Source organism: Emydura macquarii, unplaced genomic scaffold (assembly GCF_026122565.2).
Source record: "Emydura macquarii macquarii isolate MOO-44397 ecotype Brisbane River unplaced genomic scaffold, CSIRO-AGI_Emac_v2 contig_1300, whole genome shotgun sequence".
NCBI classification, from domain to species: Eukaryota; Metazoa; Chordata; order Testudines; family Chelidae; genus Emydura; species Emydura macquarii.
Window position 1 is genome coordinate 1,428,034 of NW_027131437.1, and position 12,362 is coordinate 1,440,395.

Genomic DNA, 12,362 nt, shown 5'->3' on the forward strand with positions numbered 1-12,362 from the left:
TGTTCAGATCCTGATGCTGGCTGTCCTTCTCTGTTCCAGCTGGTTGGAGAGGAATGTCCCAGTTTACTATTCCCAAGTGGTGACTGTGTTGGGACCAAACCTGCAACTGGTTTGGACAAAAACCAATGAGACTGCTGTTTACGTCTCTGGAAAATGTTCCTCTCAGCTCTCTTGGGTCAAAGACAACCTGCCCTGGGTCACTGACTGGGTAAGGAAGAGCTCGCGTTGGCTGGCCAGTCCCCAGCTCGGGAGGTAGGCTTTAACCTGCTGCTAGAGCACTGCCAGTTCTGGTTACTGGCACAAGGTCACAGTATCCACAGAGCATGTGTTGTGACAATTCAGGCAGTGGAACAAGCTGCCACTGGCATTGCTGCCCCGGCGAGGGTAGGCACCTCTCTTTCCGGGGTGTTTTAGGGAGAATGTAATGAGGTGGGGATATAAACTTAGACCCATGAGGCTGGGCTCAGAGCAGCGTGAGTGCCATTGTGGGCAGCTGAGTGGGGCTGGCCCCTGACCAGTGCAGCTACACCTCAGCCTGGGAAGCTGCAGCAGTTGCCCGGAACTGTAGGAACAGTTAGATCTGGCGAGGAGGGATTTAGTGAAGGGGTGTGTGTTCCCGGACAAGAGAGAACCCTTGCAGTCCATGTTTGTGCTAAGTGACTAGTGCTGATGGGTGGCAGCCAGCGTGGAATGTGTGTGATGCGAGCCAGGCAGGTTCCTGGAGCACATTGCCCCTGCTAAGCAAATCAGTGACTAGCCTAAACACAGCTTTTTCTGTCCCTTCGCTCTCAGCTCCGGGCCCGGATTCCGGACTTCGTGCTGCACTTTGCGGAATGCATCAAAGAGCTGTTACTCTTCCTCCTGCAGAGTTGCCTGCTGCCTGCGCTGGAATACGTAGCCACCGCTCTCAAGCGGGGATGGGAGCTCTGTGTGGATTCTTGCAAGTGAGCAGCTCTGGCCGTTTTAAATCCTCTCAGTATCGGCTTTTGTTTTCCTCCCTCCCTCCCTTGGATGTTGCGCCTGGGAATGTTAGAGCCTGATCGTGATCATTAGCTATTGCCTAAAGCCCACTTGTGGTCAGAGATAGTCCCTGCCCCAAAGAAGTTACAGTCTTAACAGACAGGTTGAAGGGGCAGTATTATTGATCACCGTTTTACAGAGGGGGGGAGCTAAGGCTCCGATTAAAGCAAGTGCCTGAAGATCCCATGTAAAGTCAGTGCCAGAACTGAGAATGAAGCCAAGGTCTCCTAATCCAGTGCCTTAGCCACCAGGCTGGCCTTCCTCCAAAATCCCTTGGTTTTTTCCTCTGAATAAGTACTGCACAGCCCATAAACTTTCTCTTCATCATGGACTCTGCTGCTGTAGGCTGGGAATATACAGCCTCAGACGCATGAGTTCGTGTGTGATGCGAAATGCCCTGGAAGTTGGAGCTGTGACTAGCAAGGCAGAAGGATAGATTGTGATTCTGTATTTTTTTATTCTGAGGGCTTTGTACTGGAGCTCATCCCCACAGGAACTGAGCTGTTTATTTCCTTATTGCGATAGGGGAGTGGATAGGAAGCAAAGGTGTTAGCGTTTGCCTGATGGGGTTGAGGGAATGCTGGAAAAGTCCTGTTGACTTTGTGCACATGCATCTGTGCACAGACTCTGGAATGGACTTTTCCTGCAGTAGATTTCGGTTGTCCGCTTTAATGGCTTGCATGTCAGCCTTGGATGTGAGACAGCTGGAGTTGCCCCTGCTTGTCTCTTTAGTAGCTGTCTGTGCGCTGGCGGACTGCAGCACACAGGTTCCATCATATAACCTGTTCTCCGTACTCTTCTAGTGGAGAAGTGTCATGGGATTGCATGAGAAAGCATCTGACAAGCTTTACCTATTCATCCTGGATATACCTGCAAAACACAACGCTAGCCATCAAGAACTGGGCCTTGGCCATGATTTCCGGACACTAGAGCCTGGCTCCCTGGAGCACTGGGGACAAGATTCAAGTCATTAATCTCCTTTTTGTTTAGTGATGGACTGTGCCAACGGTGCATTTTCCGTGTATCCTGCGTTGACGAAGTAGGAAGTGACTGAAGGAAGTGTCTGGAGGCTTCAGGCCAAGACCCAGGGCTAGCTGGGGAGGTTTTCCCTGCGGGAGAGTAGCCAAGATTTGTGCGCCCTGCGATTGTTTGGGTTATTCATGTCCAAAGCTGCTGACTGTGCCACTCCACTCTGTCCAGCACTGTAACACGCCCTGTGCTTTGCTGTCTGAACGAGGTCATTACCTAGAAGAGCAGCCCCTGAATGACAGCAGATCAGGTGTGCACACTGCACAGACATCTCGGTGTTGGCCTGCTCAAGACTAGCTTAGCGCCTCCCCCCACGTGGACTCAGTCATCACCGCTCAGTTAACGTTGCTTTGGACCATCCGCTGGGATGTCACTATCCCAGACATGTCGGCAGGACACAGAATTTGTTCAGTTTAGCGTATGGACCTTCCGTTCCTCTTCTAAGGCATTTGTGTCCAGTGTGAGGTGCCGTCTTAGCAGCCCCTCGCATTGCCCACAAGCTCTCTTCCTGGTGGACTCTTCAGCCCCATTTCAGTCCCAGCCTGTCAGTCAGTTTGCTGAATCTCGCCACACAGCCTCACGTCACTGAATGGGCTTTGATAAATTACCCTGCCCGGCCTGCTGGTGCACACATGCCGTCAGTCATTCAGTCAGGTGAACCTGGCTTTACAGAGTATCACATGTTCCCAGCAGCACGTGGGCTAGGGCCCCCCAAACTCTAACCGCGGAGGGGATGTGTTGGCACCTTTCCACAGGGCTGCCATGTGGAACACAGCAACTCGGCCCGTCATTGAATGTGGAAGCGGGGCTTTGGGGGCTATGGATCCCAGCCAGCATCACTCTGCTTTGGTCAGAACATCCAGGCCATGGGGCTCAGGAGGGATCCCTGCATGCTGGCTGGCCCCTGGAGTCTCCCCGAGTCACACCTCCTGTTGGGGGAGGGTGGCCCCAGTCTCCCCTTGAGCCCCAGGTGGCTCTAGTCAGCGTGGCCCTAGCCATAGAACGTCTCCTCTTCCACAAATGGGAATGGAGATTGAGGGCCAGACCCAAATCCCCCTGGATGCCTTACTGAGGACGAGCCAGTCTCTGCTGTTTGCTGAGCCCCTCCTGGAGCTGCTCTGGCGGTTCTGGCTCCTGGGCGGGGTCAGTGATGGCTGACTTTGGCAGCATGGCCCTGAAGTCCAGCTGAAGATACTTTCCATCTGAATAGGAGCTGTTCAGGCTGGGAGTGTATTAAGGAGGGAAGCAACATGGCAGTTTCCTCCTTCCCACAGTCATTTCACTTGTTCCTTGCCCTTGTGCCTGGACTCTCCCGTGTCAGACTGGAGGAGTGTCCTAGATCTCTCTCTCTCTCTCTCTCTCTCTCTCTCTCTCTCTCTCTCTCATCAGTGTCTTAAATATCACTTGCCTCTCGGGAGCGGCTTGTGTGCCCTGGTGCTGGCCTGGAGCCTGTGGCAGGAGGGGCTGTTGCCTGCTCACACGGCTGGATGAGTCTGCAGTGAAGACCGCTCGCTGGCCCAGGATGGATATCTAAGCAGAGCTCGGCTCTTGCCCTGCTTATAAAGGCAGGGGCAGCCCGTGGCGTCAGGCTCCTTGCTGTGGCATTGGGCACTAGCGGGACTCTAGACTGTCAGGCTGCTGCATGAACTGACTCAGATTTCATGCAGGCGCTGCCAGCTGCGGGTGCTCTCAGGAGGTTCGACTTCTCCAGGAGCAGCGTTTCTGAGTGCGCCCAGGGCACCAAAGTGCCACCTGCATTTCTGCTAGCCAGGGGCACGCAGGGTTTGATTTGTCTGCATACAAAGGAAGAGGGCAGCGTTGCAGGCCAGAAAAGCCAGGACGCTGGGGCTTCAGGCCAAGGAGACTTCACCATCCTGGTGCCTCGTCCCAGGGGCCCTGCCAGAATGGGAAATAATGGTCATAGGGAATCCTCTGCTGCTTTCTGTCCCTGCCTCAGCGCAGCGCTCTGTCAGCATGGTGTGTGTGCTCCCTCATGCACGACTGCTCTCCTCTCTGCACGCCCTCCGCTGCCTGCAGCGCCTCTCCTGGCTGCTATGAGCAGAGGTTTTGTTCCGCTGGCACAGTGAGGTGCTCCCGCTCTCCTCCTCTCCCCCAGCTCTTGATGGTGGCCATGGGGGGTGTTGCTTGGGAGAGTCTCAGTCCTAGAGTGAAGTGCTGATCATCCTTCCCTCGACTAGATCAGGGTGAAAGGGAACAACCTGCACTGTGACCTCCTGTTCTCTGCTCCCAGTGATTAGCCGGCTGTGTGAAACAAGCTGGTTGGGTCTCAGCCAGCCCATTTCGTAGTGGGCCAGCTGCCGTCACCACCACCACCCTTACAAGAAGCAGCTGTTAGCCCCTGGCTTGCAGTCCCAGCAGCAGAACAGCATCCCTGGCATGCTCCCTTAGACGCTGGTGATGGGGGCAAGGCTATTGCTGCAGCTCAGGCTGTCCATGCCCCAGGTAGATGGGCAAGGAGACTCTCTGGCCATCAGCCTGGCTCCGTCCACCAGCCCAGCGTAGAAGGCAGAAGATTCTGAGCGGGGTCTGGAGGTTGCTTACACGTCTATAAAAGCCATATTCACTGAGCTGAGCCCAGGTGGGAAGCAGCGGAGGCTACTTGGTGAACCCGTTGTCAGGCTGAGCCATGTCCCCCAGTGATCAGCCAGCTCAATGCAGTCCTGCTGCTCCGTTAGTCTAGCAAGGCCCTGCTCCCTCCTGGACTCTGGGGAAAGGTGGGACCTGCCTGCCGCCTGGCTGGGAGTTTTCCCAACCCCTTAGTCACTTGAGACGAGCATGTTGGGTACCAGTGTGAGGACTCCCTGGGGAAGGAGGGGTGTGGAAGGGGCATCATCACTTCCCCGTGCTTGTGTATCTTCTTGTGGTGTGAAACACCCTGTGGTGCATCTGCACCTGCAGCAGGCTGCCCTCCTGTGCGTACCCTGCTTGCTGCTGCCTGCCAGCCAGGCCCCTCTGGTGTGTGCGGTTGGTTGTAGCTGCCTGTGACCAAGATCTTCTCTCGCCACTTGTGAAGGGACCAGGAGGCCACGCAGCGGAGAACCAGGCGGCTCCCTGCGTTCCTGTCCAACAACAGAATTCCAAAGGTTGCAGGACCCAAATATCCGTTGTATAGGACTGTCCTCAAATGAAATAAAGGAAAATCTATTTGATCTACACCCCCCTGCTGTGTGTTCTTTGGCAGCGGGGGGCTGGAGGCGCAGCTGCTCTGGGACATGAGGAGGTAGGCTCTGTCTGTGTCTTGGCCTGTCTTAAAATGCCCCTGTTGGCAATGGCCACTGGCTTCACCATGGTGGTGGGGGGAAGAGAGGCTGAGCCTGCTCTCTGGTCCCAACCCCTGCCGGTTCGTGCCTGCTCCTGGGACGTCCCCCTGCCACTGGCCGGGGCGCTTAGCTGAAGGGAGCAGGCCTGCGAGGAAGGCTGGCACGCCTGCCGTGGCTCTAGCTGCCATGGCTCTAATCCACTGGCATAGCCCTGCCACGAAGGTGGTCCCGGGACGGGCTGGCAGTCTGCGGGCCAAGCCTGGGGACAAGGGAGAGCCAGGGTCTACGGCTCCATGAAAGTCCGTGAGCCCCTGGGGCGGTAGGGTCCGTGCAGCCCTTGGCAGCGCGATGTCCTGGCCTGAGGGGACCCACACGAAGCTCTGCTCAGTTGCCCTGGTCCCTGCCGCAGTTGTGTCTGCGAGGGGAATGGCCTGCTCCCCAAAGGAACAGGGGTGGGGGAATGGGGGTGAGGGGGGCTGTGTAACGGTGGGGGGGAATGGGGGTGAGAGGCTGTGGGCGGGGGGGTGAGGGGGGCTGTGTAACGGTGGGGGGGAAATGGGGGTGAGGGGCTGGGTGGGGGGGCGGGGGGGTGAGGGGGGCTGTGTACTGGGGGGAATGGGGGTGAGGGGCTGTGTGCGGGGGGCGGGGGGGTGAGGGGATGAGGGGAGGCTGTGTAACGGTGGGGGAGGGAATGGGGGGTGAGGGGCGGGGGATGGGGGCGAGGGGGGCTGTGTAACGGTGGGGGGGAATGGGGGTGAGGGGCTGTGGGCAGGGGGCGGGGGGTGAGGGGGGCTGTGTAACAGTGGGGGGGAAATGGGGGTGAGGGGCTGGGTGGGGGGGTGAGGGGGGCTGTGTACTGGGGGGAATGGGGGTGAGGGGCTGGGTGGGGGGGGGGCGGGGGGTGAGGGGATGAGGGGAGGCTGTGTAACGGTGGGGGAGGGAATGGGGGGTGAGGGGCTGGGGGCGGGGGGATGGGGGCGAGGGGGGCTGTGTAACGGTGGGGGGGAATGGGGGTGAGGGGCGGGGGGCGGGGGGGTGAGGGGGGCTGTGTAACGGTGGGGGGGCAATGGGGGTGAGGGGCTGGGTGGGGGGGGGGGGGGGGTGAGGGGGCTGTGTACTGGGGGGAATGGGGGTGAGGGGCGGGGGGCGGGGGGGTGAGGGGATGAGGGGAGGCTGTGTAACGGTGGGGGAGGGAATGGGGGTGAGGGGCTGGGGGCGGGGGGATGGGGGCGAGGGGGGCTGTGTAACGGTGGGGGGGAATGGGGGTGAGGGGCTGTGGGCAGGGGGCGGGGGGTGAGGGGGGCTGTGTAACAGTGGGGGGGAAATGGGGGTGAGGGGCTGGGTGGGGGGGTGAGGGGGGCTGTGTACTGGGGGGAATGGGGGTGAGGGGCTGGGGGGGGGGGGCGGGGGGTGAGGGGATGAGGGGAGGCTGTGTAACGGTGGGGGAGGGAATGGGGGGTGAGGGGCTGGGGGCGGGGGGATGGGGGCGAGGGGGGCTGTGTAACGGTGGGGGGGAATGGGGGTGAGGGGCGGGGGGCCGCTGTGTAACGGTGGGGGGGAAATGGGGGTGAGGGGCTGGGTGGGGGGGGTGAGGGGGGCTGTGTACTGGGGGGAATGGGGGTGAGGGGCTGTGTGCGGGGGGCGGGGGGGTGAGGGGATGAGGGGAGGCTGTGTAACGGTGGGGGAGGGAATGGGGGGTGAGGGGCGGGGGGATGGGGGCGAGGGGGGCTGTGTAACGGTGGGGGGGAATGGGGGGTGAGGGGGGACCCGCTAACGAGCGGTTATTTCCCCCCCCCGCACGAGGACGCGGCTCGCCCGGCGGCCGGACTAAGGACCCTCGCGCGCCCCCTCCCCCAAGCGAGGCTGCGCGCGCGCGCGCGCGCGGCGGCAGGAGAGGGCGGGGCGGGTTGGCGGAATGGAGCCGCTCGCCCTCTCCCGCCCCCTAACCGCCGCGAAAGCTCCCCCTCCCCCCGCCCCTTGGCGGATCGCTCCGCCCCTCCAGTGCAGCCAGCCAATGGGCGGGCGCGCGGCTCCGAGGTGGACGGGACCGGCCAATGGGCGGGCGCGTTGTTGTTGCCGGGCAGGCCGCCGGGGGCCGGGCCGGGGCTCAGTCCGGGAGCGGCCGGCGGTGCGGGCCGGAGCAGGAGCGGGTGGCCGCGGCCTGGCGGATGGAGGTGAGGGGCCGCGGCCGCTCCTCCTCCTCCCCCCCCCCCGCGCGCGCTCGGCGCAGCTGCCCGCGGCCTCCAGCTGCCGGCCCCCTGCTCCCGCCCCCCTGCTCCCGCCCCGAGCCCCCCGTGCGGCGTGTGCCGGGGCCGGCGCCGGCGCCTCCCGCTCCGGGCCCCTCCTCGGGCAACTCCCGCCCGCCGCCAGAGCCGCTGAGCCAGGCCCCGTCTCCGTGCGGTGACGCCGCCGCGAGGCCCGGTCCCTGGCCCAGGCCGCCCCGTCACCCCTGCCCGAGGGAGGCTGGGGAGGGCTCCGCGCTCGCCGCCGGGCTGCGGGTGGAACCGGCCCGCGGCTGCCGCCCGGGGAGGGGGAGGAGACGAGATCCGCCGAGCGACCAGCCGGAGGGTCCCATCGCTCTGCTGCTGCCGCTGCTGCTGCTGCATCCCAGCCCGGCTTCCGGGCCGGCTGAGTCGGGAGCAGGTCGGCGCCGAGCTGTGTGAAATCCGCTCGGTGTCCTAGCAACACACGGCCCGCACTGAGCCCCCCGCCCCCCCGCACTGTGTGCGAGGTATTGCCTGCTGAAATCCCGTCGCAATACCGATGGAACGCAGCGATGGGTGAACCGGGGTCAGGGATCCTGTCCTGTCAGGGCTGGAGAGCTGCTTTGATGGCCCAGTACACTTCCATGCACTGCTCGGGACCAGAGGGAGACATCTCTGTCACCTGCTTTCAGTGTGTATGTATCCTCCTTCCCAGCGAGCCAGTGCCACCTTTCATCTCGGTTATTATACAGGGCTGAAGACCATGGTCTCTAAGTGCCTTTGAGTTGTGCTGTGTTTCACCCCATAGGTTGGCCAGCTTGAGCAATGATTTGTACTCTGAAGCATTAAAAAGCAGGAGGGAGGAGGATCCACTAGCAAAACATCTGCATTTGGAAGCCTGCTTCATCCAGCAGGTAACAAATGGGATACCTTGAGCTTCTCTCACCACCCTGGCCCGATTGCTTCAGCACAACTGATTGGTTCACAGGGAAATGAACGCATGGGGTTTCAGCGTTGATGTCATCCTGAATTTTTGGAGTTCAGTTCTGTCTCTTGCCAGTATATAAATGTGATCTCATTTGTGGAAATATGATGGCTAGAAACCTTCCTAGATTCTTATTCTCTCTCTCTCTCTCTCTCTCTCTCTCCCCCCCCCCCAAAAAAAAAAAAAGTCATTTTATATAAAAGTGTCTTCAGCATATAAAGGCTAAATTCATTCCTAGTGATTTTAGGGTGGATTGATTCCTTGTGCTCATTTTACAAGTCTGTAATGGTTTCCTTTCAGACTGCACTCTTACCTGCTCTCAGGAGAAAAGAGGGGACCTCTCCTAAGCTTAGAGGGTGTCCCTCTCTGTAGGGGCTGAGTACTGTAATTAAGCTCTTAGCAAGTTGCCAAGCCTAGGAAAGGCAAACTGATTTTCCTTTCTCCTTTCTCTTCACACACCCTCAACTGGTGATGTTATTGTTCTTTGGTTACGATTTTCAAAAGTGAGTGCCAAAAATTAAGTTCCTAAATCCATATTTAAGGACTTAAATAAGTGGTCCAATATCCAAAAGCAGTGAGTTTCCCAGCAGCCCCTGCTGATTTGCATCAGTTTTAAGTTTGCCAAATGTCTTGGGATCCTTCAGGATAAAAGGTGCAGTGGAAGAGGAGGAGTGCTTCTAAATAGTGGGCTGCCTGTGTATAGAAAAACAAATAGCCTCTAGTCTTATTTCAGGCCCTAGGTGGAGTCTGAGCTGAACAAATAGGAGGCAGAGGAAGTGTGCGGATGGCCATGTATTCTGGCAAAGAGTGTAGGGGCATAACTTGATGGCTCAATTAAAATGGTTTTGTAGAGAATCCTTGTAGGTCTCAGTGCGTGATTGGATGAGGCCCTGGAACCAGGAAGGCATGATACCACAATCACAAGTTACTGGTTCGGGAGGCGCTTCTCATTGTTGGGTTGTTTTCTGTACCCCTCAGCTCTCAAGGACATCCACGCAGCAGCCTTGTTGCAGACAAGAGGATGAAATCGCACTCTCGGTGGGGGGCTAAACATGGAGATACGCTGCGGCGGCCTCTTGTTCAGTTCCAAGTTTGACTCGGGGAACCTGGCTCATGTGGAGAAGGTGGAACATCAGGAAGGAGAAGGGGATGTAGCTGGGAATAACAACAGCAACGGCAGCACCATGTCTACTGTGTTTGGCAGCTCTCTGCCCACAGCTGACTATGAATTCAATGTGTGGACCAAGCCCGACTGTGCCGAAACGGAGTATGAAAATGGGAACAGGTAAAGGGACTTGGGAGGTTTGTGGAGCATCTTCTGATGAGATAAGGGTGTAATGAGCCTTCCTTTCATTCTCCCTGTGCAGGAGGCAAGGCTGACATGAGCTGCTACCAGTCCTGGCATTTTTTGAGCATGTTACTCTGTTCCTAGGCCATCTCTTGCCTTCTAGCCATGTGTGGTGCTGATGGCAGCATGAACCTTTCTACTGCAAAGTGCATAAAGAGCCTGGAGAAAGCAGAGAGAGCTCTTGCTCTGGCACTCGGAATCCCTCTGGGTCCTCACTGCGTCTTGCATCAATGCTAATAGTAAAGCTTCTCGCAGCAGGGCACTTAGCTGGCAGTTCAGTGGATGCTGCTCATGGCAGACTAGTATACAGGCTCTCCTGTGGCACGGTCACCTTCTGCAGGACTAAGAGGGAAAGAATCTGTCCCTCAAGTCACCGGGTGCCAATGTGACTGAGATGCTTTGTGGAAAAGGGAGACACTTTTACATGCCCACTTCTCTGATTATGCTGCAGTCTTAATCCAGGAGGCCTGAGGTTGCTGAGGTGACTGTTAATGGCTGGAGTCCCATTAGGGTTTTGACCTGATTGCCAATGCTTGTGGCCCAGGACCAGAGTTGTTGTGCAGTAGCAGGCAGAGCATTACAGAGCCTGTCTGTAATGTAGAAGAATGTCAGCTTGATTACTCAGCTGACAGACTGACCTGGTTCCTTCTGTGTCCTTTTCAGATCCTGGTTTTATTTCAGTGTAAAGGGAGGAGCTCCAGGCAAGCTGATCAAAATCAACATCTTGAACATGAACAAGCAGAGCAAACTCTATTCCCAAGGCATGTCGCCTTTCGTCAGGACCCTGCCTGTCAGGCCCCGCTGGGAGCGCATCCGGGAGCGGCCCACCTTCGAGGTATCCGTGCAGTGAGCGCATCGGGGGATGATGCTGCGTGGAGGTGACGGTGGATTGGTGCGTTGGGGTCAGGTCCTGGCTGCAGCTTTGGGACTCATCAGCATTCTGTTTGGCTCAGCGAGCAGCATGTAAGAGAGGATTTAACTTTGTAAAGGAAAATGTGTACTCCTGGGTCTCTGTAACAGTCTTACCATGGAGTCCCAGACAGTCCGTGTGGGCACTCCAGTCTATCATGCCACCCAGGCGAGCTGGACTTAGTGATAAATGGTCACTTCCACCAAAAATCACAAAGTATTCAGATTGTTCCCAGTCCCAAGAGACCAGTCCCTTACCCAAGGTCAATTTGTACCTCAGATCTCACACCAAAGACAACACTGGTAGCCGATGCTATAGTAAACTAATTAAGGATTCATTAGCTAGGAAAAAGAAATGAGTTATTTACAGATTAAAGCAGGCAATATATATACACAAATGAGTTCATTCTGTGGTTTCGCAAGGTGACAGATGTAGTAATCTGTCAGCACTGAATGCCTTTTTAGGGCTAACCCAGGTTGACGTGGGGATCTCTGCTTTTTGTTTCTTAGCTCCAACCCTTGTAAGAGCTCAAACAGCAAAGAGTGAGCTGACAAGATTTTTTTATCTTTATTTCCCTCTTCCAGAATTTAAACTCATGGGCTGCAGGTAGCACCTTTATGGGTGTAAGAGAGCCTATACACAAGCCTTTGTATTATGATGTTCCCACAGTGGCCCATTTAGTCTTGATAGGTCTTCTGGATGATGTGGGGCCCACTTTTCCTGCAACGTTCACAAGGTCAGAGCAGGCATTTTTACACTTGTAACGCAAAACTTACTAATTACCTTATAGCACAGGATATAGCTGTTACAAGTGAGATTAATGCATACAGCAGTTTACAAGCAATCTATGAGACTAAACACATCTTTACAAGTTCAACACCCATTTGAACAATGTTAACATACAGATGGGTTGGTCTGGTTTCCAGCTGTGAATTTGTCAGTGTTCAGCTGACATCTACAGCCTTGGCAAGAGCTCGCACCTGGTGTATTAGTGTCACTCACAGGAAACTCCTTCTGCAAACTGAAGATATTTTTTCTCTAAGTCTTCAGTTGTAACTATAGCTGGGAAAACAGCCTTTTAGACTGAAATGTGATTGTTCAGATGATGGTTCCATATTTAAGGAAAAAAACCCATGAATTGAAAACTGCTAGATTGAGAGACCTGGGAAATGGAAGCTGGTGGAGGTGAGGGTGCAGCGGGACAGCCTGGGCAGCAGCAGGGTTGCACTCACACACACACACTGCTTCACTAATGTGCCTGGCTCCTGCCCTGACATGCACCCCTTTGCAGTGAGTTTGCTTTCTTGGCTTATTCAGCACTTGGCCTTTGGAGAGGCTGCTCTTTGTTATGTGTACAGTTACTGCTGGAGATGGACTGAGAACCAGTAACCCGTGGATTGTAATGACTCTCAGTGACTGCTGATCTGGCCTTGGTTTGTTTTAGTAACCAACCAAGAGTTGAAAGACTCTTAATTCCATTTCAAATTTCCTGAAGTGGACTGTCCCATTTCCAAGCCTTTCCTTCCACCCAAAAAACTTCCCCAAATGCTTGGGCATGAAACCTTGTCAGAAAATATATTATGGC

The 12,362-nt window shown here is 56.5% G+C and overlaps 2 protein-coding genes across 8 annotated transcripts in view; both read left to right on the forward strand.

Moving 5' to 3' along the window:
- The window catches only part of TMEM214 (transmembrane protein 214), a 36,886-nt gene extending 31,242 nt beyond the window's left edge, over positions 1–5,644 (forward strand). Inside the window, exons 15-17 of one of the 2 annotated variants that reach the window (XM_067550494.1) lie at positions 40–208; positions 793–944; positions 3,439–5,644. In XM_067550494.1, the coding sequence (XP_067406595.1) occupies positions 40–208; positions 793–944; positions 3,439–3,583 (466 nt within the window). In that variant the 3' untranslated portion in view covers positions 3,584–5,644. Of the gene's footprint in view, positions 1–39; positions 209–792; positions 945–1,823 lie in introns of both variants that reach the window. The other variant, XM_067550495.1, reaches the window with a different exon arrangement.
- A 1,770-nt stretch (positions 5,645–7,414) lies between these two features.
- The window catches only part of AGBL5 (AGBL carboxypeptidase 5), a 43,654-nt gene continuing 38,706 nt past the window's right edge, over positions 7,415–12,362 (forward strand). For 3 of the 6 annotated variants that reach the window (XM_067550496.1, XM_067550497.1, XM_067550501.1), the window contains exons 1-4: positions 7,415–7,504; positions 8,343–8,448; positions 9,498–9,804; positions 10,531–10,702. In XM_067550496.1, the coding sequence (XP_067406597.1) occupies positions 9,572–9,804; positions 10,531–10,702 (405 nt within the window). In that variant the 5' untranslated portion in view covers positions 7,415–7,504; positions 8,343–8,448; positions 9,498–9,571. Of the gene's footprint in view, positions 7,505–8,342; positions 8,449–9,497; positions 9,805–10,530; positions 10,831–11,309; positions 11,514–12,362 lie in introns of those variants that run through there. The other 3 variants (XM_067550498.1, XM_067550499.1, XM_067550500.1) reach the window with 3 other exon arrangements.